General features: G+C 35.5%; 1 protein-coding gene across 1 annotated transcript in view; it reads right to left on the minus strand.

Annotated features, from left to right (window-relative positions):
* LOC150105723 (phosphoglycerate kinase 1-like) overlaps positions 1 to 22,294 on the minus strand; it is a 126,678-nt gene extending 104,384 nt beyond the window's left edge. Inside the window, exons 1-2 of the mRNA XM_090394319.1 lie at positions 22,019 to 22,294; positions 2,965 to 3,015 (exon numbers count right to left, since the gene is read on the minus strand). Of these exons, the coding sequence (XP_090250445.1) occupies positions 2,965 to 3,015; positions 22,019 to 22,080 (113 nt within the window). The 5' untranslated portion in view covers positions 22,081 to 22,294. The remainder of the gene's footprint in view (positions 1 to 2,964; positions 3,016 to 22,018) is intronic.
* Positions 22,295 to 27,363: the final 5,069 nt, after the last annotated feature.

Here is a 27,363-nt window from a genome sequence, read left to right on the forward strand (position 1 = left end):
AACCCTATCTAGCTTTTCGAGACTGAGTGGATAGTTCAATCTCCACTGGTAGCAATCAGAGATAGCTGGCCCATGTCTGTCACTAATTATAGGTGCACCGATGAAGATACGAGCAAACAAGTGCTGCCATCTCTTGTTACCTAACCCTAACAGTATGAAATAATGTGGTTTCTACGGTCGATTTTCTTGAGTTTACAAGATGAAAAACCTGAGTTTCCAGGAGAAAAAACCATGCCAGAGATTGACTAACTCAGGAACCAGTCGAAGAAAGGCTTAAAAAAAGTTCCTCCAGTTGGCGACCAGACTCAAACTTATAAGTCTATCTTCGTGCAGCCAAGCGCAGAGGATGCAAGCACCACTTTCACTGAGCTACACAGGCCTCCTGAATCAAATGTTTAGACATTAAAGAAACATTTAAGCAATGGATTTTTATTAACTTTGATGATTTTATCCTCTAATATAGCTTATAAATTTTTTCATTACACTAACTGATGGATGAATTATAATCATTCCTATTGTTTATTGTATTCACTTAATGCAATTTTGCTTAGCTCACATTAATTGATGGATTAATTGCTTTAAGCAAGATTTTCCTGTATATTATTTCATATATATATGAATGGCATTATAAATTATATAAATGATTATTTGTAATGTACAATTACACTCAGAAAGTACTTTCCCTGTGAGCTATCTTGGCAGTCTCGTTACTCACAACCTCAACAATACAAGCAGTAAAATATAGACTTAATAAAGAATGGTCTAATATGAATACATCAAAACAAAAGATGGAAAAATAACAGAATTTCAAAAAGCCTGAAACTAAAACTCTATAAAATCATTATTAGGATGGTTGGTCTGAAAAGTTCTCGGCCTCAACCACAGATAGCAACACTATCAGCAAGATTTTTTTTCTACGTTGGAACATCTGTCATAAGCATCTATGTGAAATTGCAAGTCGTTCTATCAAGTAGTTTGTTTTATACAGCTGTCTGAAGCAAAAGTGTTGTCTGTATCCCTTGAAATGGATAAAATTGAGTATCGTGTGGTTATAAAATTCTTTGTAAAAGTAGGTTTAACACCAAAATTCATTTGAAGTTCATAAAACTTTATGGGTGCTCTTCTCCTTTGTTTTCGACAATTAAGAAATGGACTGCCAAGTTTAAACGTGGCCTTACCAGCCTTGAAGATGATCCACGTGAAGGATGTCCAAAAAGTGTAACACCACCAGAATCATTGATCAAGTGCACAATATGGTATTGGTTGACCGGCGAGTCAAAAGTGCATGAAATTGCTAAGACTATAGGCATTTCAAAAGAATGTGTAGGATATATTTTGCATGAAGAATTGCATATGAAAAAGCTTTGTGCAAGATGAATGCCACGCTTGCTCACAGGAGATCAAAAACACATGTGCATGAAAATCTCTGAACAGTGCTTAGAACATTTTAACAAGAATAAAACTGATTTTTTGTGTTGTTTATTACTATGGATGAGACTTGGATTCACCATTACACATCAGAATCCAAACAGCAATCAAAACAATGGACAGAAGCCAGTTGTTCAGTGCCAAAGAAGACAAAGTTGGTTCCATCAGCAGGAAAGGTCATGTATCAGTGTCTTGGGATGCTAAAGGCATTTTGTGTATTAATTATCTTGAAAGGGGTAAAACAATAACCAGGGAGTATTATTCTGATCTTTTAACTAGACTAGACAAAAAATTCCATGAGAAAAAACCTGGTTTGCAGAGGAAAAAAAATCATCTTTCATCAGAACAATGCACTTGCCCACAAAGGTGTTTTGGCAATGGGAAAATTAAGGGATCTGCACTATGAATTGTTGGAACATCCACTCTATTCCTCAGCTTTGGCTCCCTCTGACTTCTATCTCTTCCCAAAACTAAAACATTTCCTTGCTGGTCAGCGTTCTTCTTCGAATAAAGAAGTGATTGCAGCTACAGAGGGGTATTTTGAAGATCTTACTGAAAACCACTACAGTGACAGGATAATGGCACTGGAGCATCACTGGAATAAATGTATTAGTCTTAAGGGAGATTATCTTGAAAAAAAAAAAAAATTTTTGAAATTATAAATTCGTTTTTTCATTGTTAGGCCGAGAACTTTTCAGACCACCCTCATATACCTACAGCAATGTATGGAGTTGAAACTTGATACACAATCAGAAATAAATACAGAAAATCAGAGCATTTGAAATTAAATGCTTAAAAAAAAAAAAATACATATATATATATATATATATATATATATATATCACTCACTGGTCAGAACACAAAACATATGAACGAGTCACCCATGAATTAAACTATAGGAAGATATCATAGCCATAATTTTTAAACAGCAATGAAGGTGGTTTTGGACACCTCCAGAGAATGTACTTTCAAAGATTATCACCAAATATAGTCTTGAATGGAATCATTGGAGGAAGATGATCAAGAGGTAGGCCAAAAAGAACCAGGCTACAGTCTTTGAAGGAAAGGTCACAACTATTGAGCTTCAGAAAGACAGAAATGGCCAGAGGTAGAACCAAATGGCAAAGATTTGCACATAGGGGACTCAACCCGTCATCTGATGGATGAAAAAGAAGAAGAATCCAGAATGTTCATTAACAGTGCTGACATCATCCTATACTTCTGTGAAATTGTGTGTTATGCCAACTGAAGAATTAAAATTCATCTACAAATGATCAACAGACATCATAACCATGTCTGTGTGTGTGTGTGTGCGTGTGTGTGTGCGTGTGTGCGCGTGCATGCACACGTGTATGCAAGGAAAACAGGCAAGCAAATATATTCATATTTTATATATTCATTATTTTATTTTTCTGCCACACTGTGTATGCATTTCAGAACAGAAAACCAAATACTTGTTAAATAAAGAATTGTTACATTATTCACTCTAAAGATCTAAGATAAGAAGTGTGAATTATATGTGAAAATTTTCGATACCTCTGATTATTTGTTATCTGTCCATCCTTTAATGGTACATTAAAATCAACTCTATAAAAAGAAAATACTATTAGTTTTGCATTACTTAAAACATTAAATAATTCAAATTCAACATTTTTTCAAATACTTCCTTCAATAAACAAGATATTACAAGATCATCTAACAAAGTTATATAGATAACTATATGAATATCACTATATACTAAAATAATGATATTCATTTCATAATGAATAATAATTTCATAATAATGGATGAATCAAGAGACAAGATATGCAATCTGGAAGAATAAGGTATTATGGAAGAAGTGCAAGATAAATAGTTATAGCAACCAGTTGCATAATAAGTACAAAGAGCAGCAATTAGCTAATGTGGCCAAAAATAAAAAAAAAACTTAAGGAGTTTTTCACTATATGGCCAGTAGAAGAAAGCATGATTATGGTAGGATGGGACTGATTAGTGAAAATGGAGTATAACCGCTGCAGAGGATATTGTTGAGATATTTAATGAGCAATTTATAAAGATATTTTTTTTTATGAATGTGATATCATGCAGAACTTGAAAGCAGTGGGAAAAGAGGAGGAGGAACTGTCAGTAAGTGAACAGGAGTATATGAGAAATTGAATAGACTTGATGTAAATAAGGCTGTGGGACTTGATGCTATTTCACCAAGTGTGTTGAGGGAATGTTCTGGAGAGAACAGCAGTTTTTACATATCTTTACAATGTAAATCTTGCAATGGGTCAATTTGCGTGGAAAGAGGGTAAAATTTTTCCAATTCATAAGGAAGGTGATAAGAGTAGGGCTTTGAATTATAGTCTGTGTGTCAGGAGTTGTGGTTAAGATGTTAGACAAGTTAGTTAGGACCAAGATTCAGAATTAGTTTGACGACAGAAAAATACTCTTCGGTAGTCAACATGGATTTGTTAAAGGAAGATCATGCTTTAGCAATCTGCTTACTTTTAATCTGTCACTTATAATAAAGTGACAAATGCAATAGATAAGGGTGTTGCAAATACAGTGGCATATTTAGATTTTGATAAATTGCCACATGACAAGCTGGTAATTAAATTGGAATGGATGGGGCAGAACAGTGGATTAAACGTGTGAAAAGGTTTATGTCTTCGTTGTACATGTTGATTGAGTTTTAACAGTATAGATGCGAACACAGACTGATAAGAAAATAACTATTTATTGACTTAATTGCTTAGCAATTAAGTCAATAAATAGTTATTTTCTTATCAATCTCTGTTTGCATCTATACCGTTAAACTCAACCAACGTGAACAGTAGATTACTTTGCTGGACTGGAGATTGAATGTCTGATAAGTATCAGTGAGTTGTTTATGAAGGAGTGATATCCCAGAAGAGGAAAGTTACTGGTGGTGTACTCCAAGGGTCTGTTTTGGGTCCATTACTGTTTAATTTGTATGTAAATGATATTTGGAGAGGTCTGAATGGTGATATGCATTTGTTTGCAGATGATGCAAAGTTGGGGAGAGCTATCAGGAGTAGAGCAGATGCTGTGGCTTTGCAAGAGGACTTGAATACAATGGCTAAATGGATAAATGAGTGAGGATAACAATTCAATTTTGCAAAGTGTAAGGTTTTGAAATTTAGGAAGCAGAGATGGGATGTAGAATACACAATCAGCGGAAATATCCTAGAAAAGGTAAAGGAGATGAGAGATCTGGGAGTAATTGTAGACAAGGACCTAAAATTTTGGGGATATGATACTAAAATTGTGAAGACAACACAGTGGATAATGGAATGATGCGGAGGGCACTGACTTGTAGAAGTAAAGATGTGGTTCTCTTTTATAAGGCTTTGATCAGGCCACATATGGATTACTGTGTGCATATTTGATCACCTAGTTTTCAAAAAGATGAAGACATATTGGAAAAAGTTCAGAGACGATTGACTAAAGTGGTTTCTGGTCTCTGGAATGTTGAGTATGAAGACAGATTGACAAAATGCAATTTGCAGAAATTGGTGGATAAGCTGTTAAGAGATTATTACCAGATTAATGTTGAATTAATCTGGTAATAATCTGGTAGAAATAGAATGGGTGAAGACAGGAAGAGAACAAGAGGTCATCCCTGGAAGCTGTATAAGGATAGTGTGAGCAAGGGGGAGGGGGGGAAAAGCAGGTTTTTTGCATGGAGAGTGGTGAGTGATTGGAGTGCATTGCCTGAGAGTGAGTGCAGAGACAGTGAACATATTTAAGGGGTAGTATGATAAACTGTGTGTATAACAGTGGACCTCTCACAATGAGCCTTTGACTCCATGGAGGTTTTTATAATAATAATAACAACAACAAGTAAAAAGATATATACTGCTTGATATATTACAAAGAATAAATATACCTAATATTTTAATACCTAATATTTGTCCGCGCGGTTAGCCTAGTGGCTATGCGCTTCGCAACCATATGCCTGGGGAAAGGAGTGTCCTAGGTTCAATTCCCGTCGGTGACGTGAGGAGCTGAAGGATCTTCCTCAGCCATAGCCAAGTTAGCCAGTCTTGGGCATGGACAGCAGGGTTTTTTCCCCAGTTTATTCTGGGGTTTTTCATCCCGCAAAGCAGGCAAATTGGCCTTGAGAACTCAAACTACAGGCCATAGGATACACCGGGGCATAAGGCTGACCACCTTATCCTGTAAACGGAGTGAGGTCTGATGATCAATGGACCCTCGACACCGCAAGGTAAAAGAGGGTATAAGGAAGAAGATGAGAATATTTTACTACATGCAATATTGAATATATATAAAGATAATGAAATAAAAATAAAAATAAATGAAAAGTTGTCTGAAAAACAATCTATAAACCAAGGAGTAAGACAGGAATGCCCTCTGTCTCCAACACTTTCCAATATTTACATTAATGAAATATTAATACAGTGGAACACCTTAAATCAGGGGGCAGCTGGCATGAAGCCCAAATGCGCATTTTTGGTGACCCATAAAAGGTTGACCATACTTACATGGCATGTGTCCTGTATGTTGAATTACACTGGCAAACAAAAAAATTTTTTTTTTTCTGCTGATTGTGATCTGACATTTGTTTTTTACTAATTTGGGTGTGCTGATTTCAAATATCAAACCCATTTTTATCTATCACATCAGGTTTTTCCTCTATGGCATTTTCATTTTGCTAATTTGTAAGTTTTTGATAGTTTTAAGGAGGCAGTACTATTTAGAGGATCAAAAAAATCGATTTTTTAATATTATTTGCTGAAAGTATGTACTTTTAAAAATCTGTTCCTAACTTTTTATCAAGAAATTCAAAAAATTCCAGAAGATGTAGCCTATTATTCAAAGCGGTACACAGATCAGAATCAGAGCGCTCACCACTCTCGCTTGTTAGTAAACGAATAAATGTGTAAGAACCTGCAACAGCACGTACTGGCGCTTTGAATGCGAGAGAGGCCGATAACCGACCTAATACATTTAGGTGATGAAAAGTAGGCGATGACAACTGCTTAAAACAAATGAATGCTATATGCATCATAGCGGACAAAGAACGATCGAAATCAGTCGATCGTTAATCGATCGTGAAAGTATGATGAGTGCTTATAATGTTTCAATAAAGTCTCTGGTTTTTTTTGTCTTGTTAATTGCATGTTAGTTGGCAGTGAAGAAAATACATCATTTCTACTACTTGAAAATGTGTCAATAGTGTAGATTCCTTCTGCTACATTTGTGGCAGCTTTACTGTTCCCAGTCAAAGGACAAATATCACTGATTTCGTTAAGAAAGTGTACTTTGCATACTTTGACGTAAAAATTGCAGATCAGGACAAGTCATGGGCTCCAAATAAAGTGTGTAAGTCATGTGTAGAAAATTTACGACAGTGGAGCAAGTGAAAACGCCAAAAATTAGCTTTTGGCATTCCAATGATTTGGCATGAACCAAAAAATCACAGATGATTGCTATTTTTGTTTAGTTCAGACTTCTGGTTATAATAAGAAGAATAAGAAAAAAATTGTGTATCCAAATCTCGACTCAGCAATTCGGCCAGTTGCTCATTCCAATGAAATAGCCGTGCCAATATATAAAGGACTTCCTTTACTTGAGAACGAGCATGATCGGGATATGTCAGATGTTCTTGAGGAGCAAGACCCAGATAGACAATGAAAATTTAAATTTCTAGTTCTGGACCGCAACGTTTTACTCAAGTGGAATTGAATGACTTAGTAAGAGATTTGGGCCTATCAAAGGAATCATCGGAATTGTTAGCTTCAAGATTAAATGAAAAAAACTTACTGGAGCAAGATACGAAGATAACTTTTTATCGTAGCAGGGAAAGTAATCTTGTACAATATTTTAAACACGAGTGTGGGTTTGTTTACTGTAACAATGTGTCAGGTTTACTAACTGAAATGAGTGTTGTACAATATCATCCAAATGAGGTGTTTATTTATCGACAGTTCAAGCAGAAGTCTCAAGTGTGTCTTACTACACAATGGGAATGTATATGGCTCAATTCCTATTGGCTATTCAGTCACTTAAAGGAAACATATAAGGACATTAAAAAGGGTTCTGAAGTTATTAAAATATACAGACCATAACTGGATCATCTGTGTGGATCTTAAAATGGTGAACTTTTTACTTGGCTTTCAAAGAGGATATACAAAGTTTCCGTGTTTTCTATGCTTCTGGGATAGTCGAGCTAGAAACCAACACTGGAGTCAGAAACATTGGCCTCTTAGAATATCCTTAAATGTTGGAGAACAGAATGTTATAAATCAACCTTTAATCGACAGAGAAAAAATCATTTTTCCACCTCTACACATCAAACTAGGTCTTATGAAGCAGTATGTTAAAGCTTTAGATTTACAAGGTGACTGTTTCCAATACATATGTGAAAAATTTCCACGACTTAGTTAGGAAAAAATTAAAGCCGGTGTATTTGATGGACCGCAAATTAGAACTTTAATGAGAGACCCAAATTTCATCAACTCTATGAACGAAATTGAGAAAGAGGCCTGGACTTCATTTACGATGGTTGCGAATAATTTTCTTGGAAACAAAAAAGCATGCAATTACAAAGATCTAGTGGAAACAATGCTTGAAAATTTCCAGCGCCTAGGTTGCAACATCAGCATAAAGCTTCATTTCCTGTACAGTCATCTTGATAGATTTCCCGAGAATTTAGGTGCTGTAAGCGATGAACAAGGCGAAAGATTTCATCAAGACTTAAAAAACCATGGAAGATCGGTACCAAGGAAGATGGGATTCTCACATGATGGCCGACTGCTGTTGGAGTATTCAAAGGGATTGCCAAAACAGAACACACAGCAGAAATTGCTACAAACAAAAATTTATTCCCTGAAACTCATGTGTAAGTAAAATTGCTATTTTTTTTATAAATATTCTTGTAATTTTTAATGAATATTGTTAAGTACTTATATCTAATTATCGGCCTCTCTCGCATTCAAAGTGCCAGTATGTGCCGTTGCAGGTTCTTACGCATTTATTCGTTTACTAACAAGCGAGAGTGGTGAGCGCTCCGATTCTGATCTGCACACCACTTTGAATAATAGGCTATATCTTCTGGAATTTTTCGAATTTCTTGATAAAAAGTTAGGAACAGATTTTTAAAAGTACGTACTTTCAGAAAATAATATTAAAAAATCGATTTTTTTGATCCTCTAAATAGTACTGCCTCCTTAAAACTATCAAAAACTTACAAATTAGCAAAAAGAAAATGCCACAGAGGAAAAACCTGATGTGATAGAGAAAAATGGGTTTGATATTTGAAATCAGCACAGCCAAATTAGTAAAAAACAAGTCTCATATAAAAGTCAGCAAAAACTGTGTTGGACTGTGTTTATTTAAACAATACATTTTATAATATGAATAATAAATTAAAAATAATTTTATACCTATACATCTTGATGTCGCCGTGCAACTTGGTGTGAGTCAACCTTGTGAGTCATCATGAGTGGGAATAACAAAGGCGACTTCATCCGAACAACCGAGATTTTGGTGCACATTAAAGAACGCATTTTCATTAGAAAATATCCAAAAATTTTATCGATGCTTGCCAAAAAAAGCAGAGAGATACATATTGTGATGCATAATATATATTACATTGTTTTTACGTGATAATAATTTTTCATAATAAAAATTGATAACTCAAATATTTTTTTCACTTACTATTTTTGCTTAAGCACCTGCGGCCTGATTATTAAAAATAAAAGTTGAATGTGGCCCGCGAGTCTGAAAAGGTTGCCGACCCTGCCTTAAACAATCAAGGTATAGAAATTTCCCGGAATAACAAAATAAATACCCTATTATTTGCAGATGATCAGGATAATATCAGATAAGGAAGACAATTTACTAAGAGCGATATATAATTTAAACGTTATAGTAGAATAATTTGGAACGAAAATTTCCATAGATAAAACTAAAACAATGCCGTTTTGTGGACAAACTCCAGTTAGAAGCAAAATAGTTATTAATAATAAAATAATAGAACAGATAAATATTTTCAGTTATCTTGGATGTGAAATATCATATGAAGGAGAAAAAGACAAAATTTTTATAGATTATAGGCCTGATAAATAGAACACTCAACACAAATATAGTACAAAAAGAAACACGCTTGAAAATATACAATACTTTAGCAGTATTGTATATTTTCTTGTATATTGTATCTTGTACATTATTGTATATTGTATAAAGCAAATGAAATGAGATTTATGAGAACTGCAAAATACACATTATTAGATCAAAAAGGGAACAAAGACATTTTAAAAGAACTAAAAACAAAATCAATAGAAGAAAAACTAAACAATTATAAACAAAAATGGATTGAACATGTAAACCGAATGGCCAATACCCGACATCCTAAACAAATACTAAAATATAAGCCAATTAGAAAGAGAAGGCAGGGTAGACCTCAAAAAAACGGATGTTGGATGAATAATGAGACCAGAACAGTGTAGGTCTACACCCGTAATTAGTGTTATGACGATGACAACAACAACAAATGTTAAGGTGCTTTCTTTTAAGGTCATATGGCGATCAGCATTCATAGTGAAGAATTTATGGAGACAAAAACACATGTTGGAATAATTACTTATAATTAAGAAAATAATATTTGACGTTTCGACCTCTGTATTAGGGTCATCATCAAGAAAACATGCATGTACACAAGCTACATGACACTACACAAAAGTACGATGAATCTAAATGCTTTGTTAATTGTTTACCCTAGCCTGACCTCTGGTGGAAAAAAAAAACTTTAAATCAAAAAAATATTACTAAACAAAATATATACAAAATTAAAAATTAATTCGGAAAATAAATTCTTCATACATATCAGTAAAATAATATACCGATGATAAAAAAAAAGATTTTATAGCAGAATACATTAAACAATTTCTAAAGTCCTCTCATATTAAAGTTTTCTTTTGTTTAGGAGTTGTTCTGGATGCTATATGGGTTCTCCGATTCTTGAAATTATTAATCCATCATTTTTGTTTGGATTTGGATGATGTTTCAGCATTTCACAGGCTTCTTTGAACTTTCTTTCAAACCAGGTTTTGGTGCACCAAGTCCCTACACTGCACCAAAACCTGATTTGAAAGAAAGTTCAAGGACACTTGTGAGATGCTGAAGCATCATCCAAATTTAAACAAGAATGATGGATTAATAATTCCAAGAATCTGGAGGACCCATCTTCAAGCCAATGTAGCATTCAGAACAACCCCAAACAGAAGAAAACCTTAACATGAGATGACTTTAAAAATTGTTTAATGTAGTTCTGCTATAATTTTTTTTTTTTTTTATCATCAGTATATTATTATACTGATATATATCAAAACATTTTATTTTGTAAATTAATTTCTAATTTTGTGTTTATTTTGTTTAGTCTTTTTTTTTTCATTTAAAGGTTTTTTTTTTCTTCACCAGAGGTCAAGCTAGGGTAAACGATTAACAAAACATTTAAATTCATCTTACTTTTGTGTAGTGTCATGCAGCATGTAACCTGTACATATGTATGTTTTCCTAATGATGACCTCAATACAGAGGTCAAACGTCAAATATCATTTTCTTAATTATAATTATTCCAACACGTGTGTTTTTGTCTCCATAAATTCTACACTAAAAAACCGTATTTTTAGTGTAGCATCTCTAAACTTATACAAATAATGGGATGGTACAATATAGGTGTATAATAAATGTGTAAGTGATAAACAGGTGTATAATTTAACCAAACGAATGAGTTGTTACAGTAAATTAACACACGTTTATTCCTCTGACATGCATATGTAATCATCTATATGAATCGATTCAAATATAATTTGATGTCAAACTAGTACACGGCCTTGAAGGAAAGTACTGGCAACACTTATGGATGAGCAGAATATTAGAGCAAACTATGCAAGATGTTAATAATGGGGAACAAATACTTACTCAGTATTAGACAACAGAACAAGTGCACAGATGGATGGATTGCTTTGCAATAGGCAGTTGTAAAATTATATTTACAAAAAAGAAAATGTTAACAAGGGAAAAAAAATCCAGATTGTGGAGGATGAAATATTTATGGCTGCTGGTGAAGACTACAGGAAATGGGATCGAGGGTTTGCCATACAGGATAGGTGAAAATGTCAACATTTTGTCAGGAATGGGATGAACAATGATTGTATCTGATAGTCTTCCATTTCCAAAGTTCAGAAATCCTGCAATTATTATTACATAAGTTTAGTTTAATCCTTTATATGTATAACATTATACATATCCGCAAGGAGATGTGTTTTGCATTATGGGAGATACTGAGATAGGAGTATTGGTAGCTTGCTCCACCTTTGCAAGGAGTCGCCCGGTGTTGTACCACTTTACCCCAGTCCTGAAGATACTTTCAGGTGCAAACTTTGTTTGCACACACTTGGATAAAAGATTAAACTAAATTTATTATAGTCTGACCAAGTGAAAAATAAACTTTCAACATTATTACATAAGAACAGGCAGAGGAAATAGCAGCAGAAGTTGTAGTTTCTTACATGATAATACTAAATATAATACACTGCATCTCATAACTATTTGACATCGCTATCTTTTTCCTATATAACTGCAAGCAATCACAAACATTCAGTCATCTTCTACTGGGAATTTCTATCTATCAGCATTTCTCTTCTTGTATAAACATAGTGTAGTTTTACAGTAGTTCTATTTGATATTTGTCCATGAACCAATGTTCCATGCCTATTCACATATGTCCATGCACCAATGTTCCATGCCTATTCACATGTCCATGCACCAATGTTCTGTCTGAATGGATGTTTACGTTCCACATAAATATAGTTATCAGCACCATTAAGCACATGATGATACTTGATATTATGCCTGACCATTTCTTTTTAGCCTTTCATATCTTCACATTATCACTAATTTTAAAATTACTTCGTTCTCTGTGGTTTCACTCATGACTCTACTATCCTTAACTTTTTTTTAATCAAAGATTTTTTTGCAGGGGGGGGGGTGGACATGAGAATAGGTGTCAAAGCATAAAGAGAATGATATCCTAAACTGAGAACAAGAATTATGAATCTTTTGCCAAGTATGTGATAAAAAAAGTATTTATTTTGAGGTGGTACATCAACATTTCAGATAATATAATATCCCCAGTGAAAATTTGCATAACACAGCTAAAAACATAAATGAGCAAAATATTCATACAAATATAGTGCAGCTGAAATAAATTTCAGTATGCATATGCTGAAATCTGTCTCAGTATATAAGCATTTAAATATGCAAATTAAGTTATTCCAAGATAATTTTTCTGAGAATTAGTAAAATACCTGTTGCTCTTTTTATAATACAAACAATTTCTAAGCATTAATTTTTTTTCATGAAGAGTTAGACAGAAGCTGAAAATAAAGAGAATTTAGAATCCCCCAGAGCCATTCAATAAGGTTTATTTTTTTTTTTTTAAGGTTGTAATGTTTTATTTTTATTTATTTATTTTTAAAGCATAACATGAAGTTGCTAAAGGATGGTCATATAAAAGCTTTTAACTTTTCATAACAGTAAATACCAACTTGATCTTTTATGAAACATTGAAAGCTTCGAGAATAAATTTAGTTCTCATAAGGATTATCTACATTTTACAAAATGTTTTGATAGGTTGTCAGAATAATAAATTCATTTTAACCAAAGAAATTGGGAATAGATCAGTGGGCGGCAAGATAGATAACAGACAGTATGAAATATTTATATAACTCTGCTATATTTTGCTGCAAATGCTGAACTAAAGTGCCACCATTCAACCACCAGCAATATAACAATGATTGTGTCATCAAGTACCGAGGACTGTATTGTAGTCAATGTTGTGTAAACTGTAAAATACTATTACTTACTTATTAATTACATGAAAGTCCAGCAAAGAATATGGGTGTGACACGACAGAAATTTGCATTATCAAGTGTGATGCAGTCTGATAAAGTTTTAGAACCACTGCATTTTTTAAATAATTATAATACTGGGAAAAAAAAATATATATGTAATGTATTTTATTAGCATAGAATTTTGATCTGAGTATCATAGGAATCCTCACTACAACACAAAGGCAGCTGAACATTAACAGACAATTCTAAAAAGCACCAGAGTAGCTAATCCGGAAGTAGCTAATGTAAGATAACATGAAAAAGATTTTAATTTTCTAACTTAAAAAAAAAAGAAATAAATATTTAGACAAAATAAAGTTAGGAAAGATTAGCTGATTTAAAAAGTACTATCACTCCCACAAAGGGGACAGACGTAGATCATCAGATTTGTTTAAGTAAGGAGAGTGAAGTAAAGTTTCACATGATTTTTTATAAAGCCATTCCATGAGGAACTGACTTTTATGAAGAACTCGTCTTGTTCCAATAAACTCTATGTCTAGTGTTGATAGCATGCTCTGCAAATCCAGACTGTTCAGGCTCAAGGTATTGAATATAAGACTTGTGTTCTAGCTCAGCGCTTCCCAAACTGTGGGCCGCAGCCCCCTTGGGGCCGTAGGTTTTGTTGAGGGGGGCTGTGAAATAATGAAAACAAATTTAAAATGTTTTAAGACCAAAAATTTTTTTATTTTAAAAGAAACGTGTTTAACTTTTATTATTTATTAATTTTTTTTTGTTATTTTTTATATTTTAATGGAAAAATTCACACATTGGTGTTGGTTCACAAACTTTGCTTCCTGGGTATTTCGGCGCTTAATGAATGTTTCATTTCAAAGCAGTGGTTAATTGTTACTTCGAATGCTCTCCAGGGAAGCTCCAAATCTTCCTGTCCCTTTCATTATGCATTCGTAATCAGGGACTGTTGATATTGACTTTATATACATATCAAAACTCGTTTTATATTATCACTGTCATCCGAGCTAGTTTTCTGTTACCAATAAAAGTTTCGCATATACTTCACATATGAAAAAAAGCTTAAACAAATTCATGTGGGGAGATAGTAACTCGCTTGCAGTGGTAAACAACACGCCCTCCCTAACAGCCACTATACTGCAGAGGCAATAAAACAAGTACTTTTATTATGCCAGTGAATAAGGTATGAGGAGTCTGTGTAATATATTTCTTAACAAATAGTGCAATTAGAGACAACTGGGATAAAAACACACTAATTAATGAATCACATGTCCCCTTATACAGAAACTATGCTGTATAGACTGAAACAAAACCATATGTTGCATGGGCAAACACAGTATCTAACTAAAAACTATTGTTATTAATTAGATGTGTGTGAGTTCGATTTCCAAAGGCAGCAATAAAATTCAACCGAATGAGTTAAAATTCGTAAAAGTGTTAAAACTAAGTAATATATATATATATATATATTACTTAGTTTTAACACTTTTACGAATATATATATATATATATATATAATGAATGTTATGGCAGTTTCACATATGGATTACCGTAAAGGGAGAAAAGTCGCAAAAGAGAAAAATTTCCTGGTCCTGGGATTCTCTTATTCAGGAAATATTCACTAATTTCATGTTATCAGTCTGTGGTGTGCCAGTATCGGTAAGTGGTGATATTATTTGATCTATTCTACGTTAACAAATATAACCCTGAGATGGATAAGTGGCTGATAAAAAATAAAAAAAAAATCCCGCGAACAATCAGAAGAAGCAGAAACAGACTCAAAAAAAGGAACAGCCCACGTCGTCTTCAGAACCAAACGGTAAGAGGCAAAAAATGTAATATATGCATTTGATTTTTGCAATATTCACTGTGTATGTTTTGTATTGAATATAAATACAATAAATATTATAATAATATATCTCTATTACGATTTTTTTCCGAGGGGGCTGTGAAATATTTTAATTTTTGCAAAGGGGTCCCACATCCAGAAGTTTGGGAAGCACTGTTCTAGCTGAATAAAAGCAGATTTTCCTATTTGTCTGAAATAAGATAACCCACAAGAGCAAGGAATATGATAGATGCCTGGATAATTGAGATGTGGAAGCTCGTCCTTAGGAGAAGCAAAAAAGGTATTATTGAAACAAACCACTGTATTATTCCCTACATTGCAGCAGTTGACAATCCATAACTTGCAATCCATATGCAATTTAACTAAATATCTGGTTCTTATTAATAATATTCCTAATAAATATAATTTGCTCTGTCAAAATCAAAACTCCGGTAATGAGCATTAATTGATAACCATTATCTTATCATTCTTCAAGTATAATCATTCTTCAAAAAAAAAAAAAAAAAAAAAAAAGGTGGCGGCATTGTCATTCCATGATTTTAATTTGGATTTCAGTCGGTTCATTAAGTGTGAGGTCTGTTATATGTATTCCTTCGATTACATAAATGATTTGTGGATGTTTAGTGCAGATGGAAGAAGGGTGTGTGCGAAATGTGACCTGAACGAGGAATTGATGAATGCGAATATGAAGTTGATGACAGAAAGCGCTAGTACCGATTTTGTCGTGAGTGCACGTTTGAAAGAGAAGGATGGTGAGGAAGACAGGCGAAAAAATGTTAAAAAATCAGGAAAAAAGAAAAAGAGCGATTTGACAACCGTAACGGATGTTAAAAGGGACGAAAGTGAGGCGGAAAAAAACGAAATTAAGAGAACGAATGAAAGTAGAAATGGCATGATGCAAAAATCGCAAGTAAAAAAAATCGAAAGAATGAATGATAGCGAAAAAAGAATGACTGATGGCGAAAGTTGGACGCATGTTGGAACAAAAGTACAGAACCAAAGAAAGATGAATGACAGTAAATGTGAGAAGAATGATAGCGAAAGTTAGACGCATGTTAGTCCAAAAGTACGGAAACAAAGAAAGATATGTGAGAGTGAAAGTGAGAAGAATGATAGTGAAAGTTGGACGTATGTTGGACCGAAAGTATGGAAACAAAGAAGGATGAATGAGAGGGAAAGTGAGAAGAGGGGGTCGAGAGTTAGAAAGTTAGAAAGATTTAATGATAGAGTGAATGTGTCGCGAGGTTCGGAAGGTGAATTGGATTGGATGAAGCAAGAAATGAAAAAGATGCGGAATGAAATTAAGAGAATTCAGGTCAAAACTATTAAAATAAATCATGATGGCATGAAAGAGTTAACAAAAGATGAGCGAGTGGCGTTGTATGGCGACTCCATTATTAAAGGTGTGCTAGAGGATAAAATTAACAAGGTATGTTTTCCAGGTGGTAAAATGGGTAGAGTGATTGAGGCATTGAATATGAGGCGGGAACGAGCAAAAGAGTTAATTGTATTAATTGGTACAAATGATTTGAGAGAGAACAAAGAGCATGTCAAAATGAATATCAGGAGACTGCTTGGAAAGATAAAGGAGAATAGTGTGACAGGAAGGGTGGTCAGTGTGTTGCCTAGGTATGATTGTGGTGAAATGAGGTGGAGAGCAAGGATTATGAATGATATTCTGGCTGAAATGTGTGAGGAGATGGGAGTACAGTTTGTTAATGTGTGGAATGAGTTTGAGGGACGAAGTGAGCTGTATGGGAGCGATGGACTGCATTTGAGTGGTTATGGTGAGAGTCGCTTGGAGAGACTGCTGCTGGAAAGTGGAGAAGTGAATAGAGAGAATGAATCAGATCGAGAGGGGAGTGATGTGGAAGAGCAGGAGAGTAAAACAGGAGAGATTGAAGGAGTGGAAATAAATGGGGAAGTGAGTGGAATGAGTATAGAAAATGAGAGAATGGGTGTGCAAGAGGAGCAGGGAAACGGCGAGGCTCAGGGTGGACAGGGATACACAGTGTGAGAAAGGTGGATGCTCCAAGAGGAGGTGAGAGCATGTGTAGGCAGGAAAGTAATGGGATGATCAGGGATCAAAAGGAAACAGATGGAATTGCAAAGGGTTCTAAAATGAAGAAGCAGAAAGGGAAATGGCCCCAGTCCAGCATGGACAGATCATATCGAGTGAGTGGTATCAGTGGAACTAGCTGTAGATCCAGAAATGAGTTGTTGTGTTTGTATACCAATGCTAGAAGTATAAGAAACAAGGCGAATGAAATGGTTGCACTAATTGCGTCTGTGCACCCAGAGATTGTCGGAATAAGTGAGACATGGTTGGAAGAGGATGACATCCTGAGAGGAATAGAGATGGAAGGGTATGATGTGTTTCGTGAGGACAGAAGGGATGAAAAGTGAATGGGAGTGCTATTGATGATAGAGAAAGAGTTATGTCCATATAAATAAAGTAGAGATGCAAGAGGGAAATAATACCAGTGGTTTTGAGGCAATATGGTGTGACATAGAGGTGAATGGAATCAAATACTTGGTGGGATGTTGTTGTAGATCAGGTAATGTGGATGGTGAAATGTATAGTCAAATAAGCCAAGCAAATAAGAAAAGGGTGATCATTATGGGTGATTTTAATTATGGCAATATAGACTGGAATGAAGAGATAGCAACTGGAAGTAAAGAAAATGAGTTTCTTGAGTTTTTGAGGGATAACTACCTCAGACAGTATGTAACAGAGCGCACAAGAAGATTAAGGGTCTTGGATTTGGTCATCTCATCGGAGGATGTAATTATCAATGAGGTATCAAATCATCCACCAATTGGTGAAAGTGACCATGAGGTGATTACTTGGGTGGTTGCCAGCAGTGCGAGGACCCCTGTGAGAAAAGGGTATATGTGGAACTACAATGGGGGGGGGGTGATTATGAAGAGCTCAGGAGACAGCTTGCAGGTGTAGCATGGAATGAGGAGTTAGCTGGAAAAGAGATCAATGCAGCTTGGGGAATTTTCAAAAACTATCTAGCAGATGCAATGTCTGAATGTATTCCAAGGGTGAGAAGGTTAAATAAGGTAGGTGTGAGATGGATGAATAAAGAGATTAAGTATGCAATACAGAGAAAAAGGGCATTGTGGAGGCAGCATAAGAGAAGTGGAAGTAACCAATTTCATGAGGTCTACAAAGACCAGGCAAGGAGGGTGACTTGGTTGGTGAGAGTAGCTAAAGAGAGGTATGAACAGCAGTTAGCTAATGAAGCTAAAAAGAATCCTAGGGAGTTCTTTCGATATGTAGCCAGCAAAAGAAAGAATGATTATGGAAGGATGACATTGATTGGAGGAAATGGTATAAAGACAGCTGTTGCAGAATGTGTGGTGGAGATACTTAATGAGCAGTTCATAAAGATCTTTCAATCTTGTGAATGTGACTTCATGGAGAAATTAAGAGCAGTTGATGATGGGGAGGAGAGACTGACTGTAAGTGAGCAAGAGGTGTTTGGGGAGTTGAGTAAACTAGATGTAAATAAGGCTGTGGGAACTTGATAATATATCACCGCGTATTCTGAAGGAGTGTGCCAGAGTTGACACCTGCCTTGACATATTTTTTTAATACGAGTCTTGCACTTGGTCAAGTCCCTAAAGAGTGGAAGGAGGGCAAGATTGTGCCACTTCATAAAGGAGGTGATCGAACTCAAGCATCAAACTATAGGCCTATCTGTGTGTCAGGTGTTGTGGTTAAGTTGTTGGAGAAGCTTGTGAGAACTAGGATCCAGAGTTGGGTTGACAACAATGGTATAATCTTTGATGGACAGCATGGATTTGCTAAAGGGAGGTTGTGTTTTAGTAATCTACTTACTTATTACAATAAAGTGACTGCTTCCTTGGACAGAGGAGAAGGATACACAGTAATATACTTGGATTTTGCAAAAGCTTTTGATAGAGTACCTCATGATGAGTTGACAGTCAAACTAGAGCAGATGGGGTTGGATATTAGATTAGTGCATTGGATTGGAGACTGGCTATCTGATAGGTATCAACAAGTTGTGTATGGGGGTGCAATATCCAGGAAAAGGAAAGTCACTAGTGGAGTGCCTCAGGGATCTGTTTTAGGGCCATTACTATTTAACTTGTATATTAATGATATTGGCGAAGATTTGGATGGAGATATTCAGTTGTTTGCAGATGATGCAAAGTTGGGACGAACCATAAAGAGTAGTGAAGATGTTGTGGCCTTGCAAGAAGACTTGAATAAATTGAGTGATTGGGCAAGCAAATGGGGATGTGAGTTCAATGTTGCAAAATGTAAGGTTTTAAAATTTGGAAAACAAAGATGGGATGCAGAATTTATGCTTGGTGAGAATATATTGTTGGAAGTAGAGGAAATAAGAGATCTGGGAGTGATAGTGGATAAGGATCTAAAATTTAGGGGACACATCGCCAAAATTGTGAAGACAACACAAAGACTTCTGGGAATGATGAGGAGGTCACTGACGTGTAGAAGTAGGGAGATTCTTGTTCCATTGTATAAGGCTTTGATTAGACCACACATGGACTACTGTGCCCAGATTTGGTCACCTGGTTTTCAGAAGGATGAAGAGATGTTGGAAAGGGTCCAAAGGCGACTGACTAAGGTAGTTTCTGACCTCTGGAATGTCGAGTATGAGGAAAGATTGAAAAGATGTAATTTGCAGAGTCTAGTGGAGAGAAGGAAGAGGGGAGATATGATAGAGACCTACAAGTTGGTAAGGGGTTGTTATAGGATCAATGGTGGAGAAGTTCTACAGAGAATAGTGGGAGATCAGGGGAGAACCAGAGGTCATCCCTGGAAACTGTATAAAGAGGGTGTGAGTAGGGGAGTGAGAGGCAGGTTTTTTTCGTGCAGAGTTGTGAATGATTGGAATGCCTTGCCTGAGAGTGTGGTGTCTGCAAGGAGTTTGAATGTGTTTAAGATCCGGTATGATGAGATGTGTGCGAGATAAAAGGACCTCCTAGATGAGTCTTTGACTCCATGAGGTCTTGTTTAATAATAATAATAATAATAATAATAATAATAATAAATAAATAAATAATAATAATAGGCATGTGGAGAGTGCTCCTCGGTGAATATTTTTATATTCCATTTGTACTTGCATTTTTTTTTTTTTTTTTTTTTGTACATGGTACTGAAGGGTCATGGCTCCAGGATGTTTTATTTGTTCTTATCATATATATTTTATGTGTCACTGATATGTACATCAAGCAATTGAGGTTTAAGCCAATAAGAGTACAATTTGTTTGGCTAAATTCCAAATTGTCAGCTCATCCTCGTTCATTCAGTATCCAGGTCAATACCTAACAGATTGCACCATGGAAAGGTGAGGATGGATATTAGGTCAGAAGTCCTGGTCAGTTCTCTGCATTCATTAAAAGTCTACTTGGAGGTGTCCATCCAGTTATACAGTTTTGACCATTAAGCACCTCATAATCAAATTTCTGGTACCTTCAGGGAATGTACAAGATAATTATGAAAGTCCTACAGAAAAAAGTTACATCATTACTAACTTCTCATCAACAATTTTCCTCCAGATTAATCTGTTATCTGTCAAGGCATTATCAGATCTTATATTTCTGTCTTTTGAGGCACTTTTCCTACAACAGCATGTCTGTCAATTTCCCGAACTCCTCAATGACTAAGCAAATGTCCACCAGATTATGGTAATTGGGGAGAAAAAAAATTTAAAAAAGTAAAGTATCAGCAAAGGTATCACTTACAAATGTGCGCCTAAAACAAGTAACAAAGATATTAAATTATAACTAATGCAAGGAGCTGTGCATCTTAAGAATGAAAAACAAAATGAATGGATTCATTTTTGTGTGATCCATTTTTCATCAAAATACAGTATATTCTTAATGAAGTGAACTTGTAATAAATGTTTATGTCCACCTCTAACTGCTGTTTGCTTGTATGCATGTGAGTGTTGAATAAATGCATGAATCATTGGTAGAGCTTCTGCTACTAATGGCTCAGTTAAGTAAGTTTGAGCGTGGTAGGGTCCAATCGTTCGATGCTGTTGGCACACTCTCCCTCGATGAGTCTTTGGACTCCCTGGAGGTGTCAAATAATAATAATACATGAATCATCTAGAAGTGTTTCAGGAATGCTCCCAATAACCAATCAAACAACCAAAAAAAAAAAAAAAACTACCTTAAAAGGTTGTTCATTCCTTTCTAAATGTTAATGACTATATGCATGCTGCAGTCAGAAGGATGATATAACATGTTATGTTTGCTGGAAAGGTTCTTGGTTTGAAACTCATCACAATAAGAACGGAGACTTTTTAACTTTAAGTGAATCACAGCAGATATGATTTTTTCCTTCTAGAAGTTAGGTTACATCCCCCCTCCCTGAAGATCTGCTGCAGGGGAGAGGGGGGTGGGGAGGATGCAACCTAATTTCTAGAAGGAAAATATAAACAATTAACATAAGCATTTTTAATGAGTGGGATGGAGTAAAGAAAGGATTCTGAGGGCTTCTGCAATGAGAGATGGAACTTCTGGAGTTAAGTAACAAAAAAAATACCATCCTTCCATTTAACAAGCATCCAGTAGTTGCCTAGGTATGTAGTGAAAGAAAATGTCTCGATTGGAAAATTGGAAGCATGACACATAATCCCTTACCTGCGGAATGTCACAATGCAAAAGAATGCAAAAAAATGCAACTAGAAAGCATGAAATTAGTTTCCGTTTTGTTTTTTTTTAAATGCCTCTCCGTATCCCCCTTGCTAAAAGAAATACCACAATTTACTGTACATAACGTATTGCAAAGAAACAATCAGTACCAGAAATGCATTTAAACACGGCTCCATACCTCATAAGAACACGTTTGTCCTTCAAATCAAGGGCGTCCAAACTCAACTTATTTAAAGCCATTGTACAATTAAATTGTTAAAATACAAAAACTGAAAGCGTCCGTTTTATTCACAGAACATATATTCAAGCTAGAAAACAAAACACTCTTTCCTCTATTTAAACTCTTAACAAAAATTTCTGCTTTTTGAATGCACACAACTTGAATGTCACTTGTAGAACAGTACGATTACTTGAAGTTCACCGGCAAACACGACCTTGCGACAAGGGAAGGATATTTCACTAGCGACACCTGCAAACAAACAATACATTCATCGTTTAGTCTTTTAAAGCATAGCTGTACAGTAGATTACATTAGAAGTTCCAGGTTAATTACCTAGCAATATAGCATAGGCCAAAAATATCTTCGCTGCCAAGAACGAGCTGTGTATTTTCTCTGTACTACTTTATCTCTTGCCTTATTATTTAACCGATTTTTTTTTTCTATTTGCTTCAATTGAAGGGTGAAATGATGTATATTTGCAGAAAATAATAATAGCTCCAAAACTTTTTTATAGTAGAAAAACAGCTGCCACAATAATAGATGAAATGTTTAATTAATCGAACATTAATTAACAGACAAACATAAAAAAAGGAGGATGTTAAAAATTCTCCATCTTTAATATAGTGTTAGTATCCGTATGGATACTAACAGTATTAGTATCCATATGGATACTAATAAGTTGGTAAACCTTCCAGAAGATGGTCATGGACTTCCCCTGATGGTAAAACACACACCCAAATTGACTTTATCCTTGTAAGCACAAGATTTAAAAACTCCATCAACCTCACAAGAACCAGATCATTTCCTGGAGCCGACATTGCCAGCGACCACAATATGGTCATCACAACTGTGAATATGAAAATGAGGGAAAGATTACCTACAAAATCAACTCGTAAAAGATATAATATAGAAAAATTAAATGATCCCCAAATAAATACACTATATAAATACAAATTAAAACAAATTTTTGACACAAGCTTCAAGAAACATAATAGTATCCTCACAAAAGATAACTGAGACAGCTGAAGAAATCCTTGGATACAAAAGGAAAATAAATAAACCATGGATAACCAACAATATTTTGGACCTACGCGACGAAAGATGATATTTGAAATCTCATATTAATAGTGATGATAATAGAGAACAGTATAAAAATATTACTAAGATTATTAAAAAAAGAAATCAAACATGCTAGCAACTTATGGATATTGGATGAATGCAAAAATATAGAAGAGGACTTAAATAAAAATAATTCTAAAAGTGCTTTTCAAATTATCAATAAGCTAACCAAATCTTTTACCGCAATTAATTGGAGCATAGAAGATGAAGATGGAACTCCTATCACGGATAACCAGAAAATAATTGATAGATGGAAATGTTATGCAACCAAGCTTTTTCAAAAGGACCCTCAACTGACCGATGATATTTTGGACGGAATTTTGCCAGGAGGTTTGGAGGAAGGAGATTACTCGATATTAAAAGAAGTTATTGCAGTAGTTAGCTCCTCAAAAATTGGAAAATCACTGGGAAGTGATGGTGTCACAGTGGAATTGATATGCGAAGGAGGTGACATCATCATAGACACCTTGCTAAATTTATTCCATGACGTATGGAACACAGAGACTAAGCCTTCTGATTGGCAGACTTCTGTCCTTGTACCTATCCCTAAAAAGGGAAACAGCAACAAATACAAATGTAGCAACTATAGAACAATAAGCCTTATTAGTCATCCAAACAAAATCCTGTTAAAAATACTATTGTCAAGAATCAAAAAGAAAATAGAAAGCAGACTATCAGATGAACAAGTAGGTTTCCAGAAGTACAATCGACCATATTTTTACAATACACATACTAGGCGAAAAATACATAGAACATAACAAAATAATCTGTCACAACTTCTTAGACCTTCAAAAAGCTTTTGACTCAATATGGCACGAGGCATTATGGAAAATTTTAGAACATTATGGTATTGACAACAAAATCATTAGGATTATTAAATCTCTTTAATCCCTATATGATATGAGAATTGAAATTAAAAATTACAGCAGTGAACCGTTCCGGGCAGAACGGGGGGTAAGACAGGGATGCATCTTGTCCCCTCTTCTTTTTAATTGTTTTCTGGAATATGTCATAGATGAAGCTCTTTATGAATATGACACTGGAATAGTAGTTGGCGGACTAAGAATAAATAACTTACGTTTCACTGACGATATCGATCTTCTGGCAGAAAGTGAAGAAGAATTACAAGACATAACCAGCCATGTTTTCGGAACATTAAAAAAATATGGATTATACATAAACCTACAAAAAACAAAAACAATGATAACCTCAAAATCAGACATTGAATTCTTAAAGATACAAATTGGCAATAAGCAAATTGAGAATGTAAAGAAGTTCACTTATCTAGGAAGCACATTGAGTCAAGATGGTCGTTCAAAAACCGACATTAAATACCGAATTGCTAAGGCAACCATGGCCCTACAGAAGTTAAAACCATTGTGGGGAGATAACAGAATAGCAATCACAACCAGACTAAGACTAATTGACACCTTGGTGAATTCTGTCCTTTTGTATGGTTGTGAGGCCTGGACTTTATTGAAGGAAGATGAAAAGAAACTTCTGTCTTTCGAAATGAAAATTTACAGAAGACTTTTGAGAATTCCCTATACCGCTCACGAAACCAATGAAAATGTCCAAAAATCCAAAAACTGATTGACTCAATAGATGGGAGAAAAAGGGAAAATATTCTGACAGTCATCAGAAGAAGACAGATGAAATGGTTCGGACATGTGGAGAGGGCTAATGGCATTCCAAAGCAACCTCGATTAAATTGGACTGATAACATCAAAAAATGAACAAATTCCTCCCTTTCTCAACTGACATCAAGAACAAGAGACCGAGACGACTGGAGGAGGCTAGCAGAGAGTATCACCTACCAGCCATGAATGACCCAACGGTTCATTTAGGACTATGGGAGAAGAAGAAGAGGATCCGTATGGAGAAAACGTATCCATATCTGGAAAAAAAGGGAAAATATTCTGACAGTCATCAGAAGAAGACAGATAAAATAGTTCGGACACGTGGAGAGGGCTAATGGCATTCCAAAGTAAGCACTAGAAGGAATCGTTCTGGGATCAAGGGTTAGGGGCCGACCTCGATTAAAATAGACTGATATTATTATTATTATTATTTGACACCTCCACGGAGTCCAAAGACTCATCGAGGGAGAGTGTGCCAACAGCATCGAATGATTGGTCCCCTTCCAACTACTGGCCACGCTCAAACTTACTTAACTGAGCCATTGGTAGCAGAGGCTCTACCAATCGACCAACCTTTGCCAGCATCAAAAAATGGACAAATTCCTCCCTTTTTCAACTGACATCAAGAACAAGAGACCAAGTTGATTGGAAGAGGCTAACAAAGAATATCACCTACCAGCCATGAGTGACCTAACGGTCCATTTAGGACTACGGGAGAGAAAGAAAGATCCGTATGGGAAACAGGGATCGATTTCCCTTCCGTGGAAAGTTGTTTTGTGTGTGTGGGGGGGGTATGAACCATAAGGAAAAGGGCTGAGGATATATTGCACTTTATGTACACTAATGCAGGAATAAGGGAGAAGGAGTTTGGGGCATTAGTTAGTTCCTCTTGGCCAAAAGTTACTGGTATTAGTAAGACATGGCTGACAGATGATATAGTTAGTGAGTAGCATGTGAACGGTATATATTTTTTTGAGAGAGGAGGGAAGGATGGAAGGGGTATTGTTCACGACAGCTAATGAACCACAAACAAAAAAGAGTAGGAGTTCAGCTGAATTTGAGGCCATCTAGTGTGAGATATAGCCCAACAAAACAAAATATACAGTTGGTTGCTGCTAGATTCGAGGATGCAAATAATAATGCAGATGGTATGTGTCGGCAAATAATCTCGAGTGGCAGCTTAGTAGATTGGAAGGTGGAAAGGACGTGTTAAAAAGGAAATGGAATTTACTAAAAAATAATTACTTGAGGCAGAATGTGATACAAGGTACCAGGAGTGCTAGATCTAGTAACTGCAGCAGATTTGTCTGTAACAAAAATACTCATATTGCTGTTAATTGGTGAAAGTGATCACCAATTGTTGATCTGGGAGGTGGCTAAATGCATAGAATTTTCAATGTTAAGAGGGGGGGGGGTTATAGAATGTGGAATTACAGGACTGATAAATATGACAAGCTCAGAAGATTGCTCAGAGCAATTCCATGGCATGGAAAACTGCAAGAGTTGGATGTTGATATTGTTCAATTTGATATTGATATGGATGTTGAATTTGAGGAAACTAATAGCAGACTTCATACCTCGAGGCAGGAGGATAAATCAAGTGGGAGTTAAATGGATGAATAGCATCACTAAGCAGGAGCTAGAAAGAGAAAAAAAGAGAGAGAGAAGTTCGTGCAGGGAATTCAAAGAGAAAGGTGATGTGATCAGCAGGCAGATGAGCAGTACAAAGCACAGACCAGAAGGGTCACCAGTATGGTAAGGAATGCCAAACTCAGAGTATAATAGGAAATTAGTGCAGCAGATCAAAATTGATCCCAAAGAGTTCTTTTTCTATGTGGCAAGTAAAAGGAAGGATGATCATGGAATAATAATTTTGATGAATCCTGATGGTAGGTAGGAAACTGAAGCTTACAAAATAGTTGAATTCCTAAGTGATTACACAGGAGTGAAAGAGCTGATTTTAAAATATAGATGAACTGGAGGTGCATAGGATATCATAGAACCTTGATGTGAATACAGCTGTGGGATTAAATGGAATATTATTTTTATTATTATCAGACCTCTGTGGAATCAAACAACTCATCATAGGAGGTCCACTATCACACACCTACTCTCATCCCTTGCCCACCCTCCTTATACAACTTCCAGGGATGGCTTCTTGTTCTGCCCCCCTGTTTCCAACCATTCTATGAAAAATCTTATACACATTATCCAGTACTAAGACCTTACCAACTTATATGTCTTGATCATGTCTCCCTTTCCTTCCTTCTATCCACTGGATTGAATGGGCAAGTAAGTTCCACTTACCTGCCCATTCATACAATCTATTCAAGTCCTCTTGTAAGGCCATAGCATCCTCTTGACTCTGCATTGCTCTCCCCAGTTTTGCATCATTTTGCAAACAGCTGTATATCACTAGTTAAGCCCATTCCAATATCATTAACATACAAATTGAACAATGGTCCCAAAACTGACCTCTGTGGTACACCTTCATTTTTCAGGATACTGCACTCCCCATATACAACTTTCTGATACCTATCTGGC

This window comes from Typopeltis vanoorti, chromosome 6 (assembly GCF_054136105.1).
Source record: "Typopeltis vanoorti isolate ZY-2024b chromosome 6, IOZ_Tvanoo_1.0, whole genome shotgun sequence".
NCBI lineage: Eukaryota > Metazoa > Arthropoda > Arachnida > Uropygi > Thelyphonidae > Typopeltis > Typopeltis vanoorti.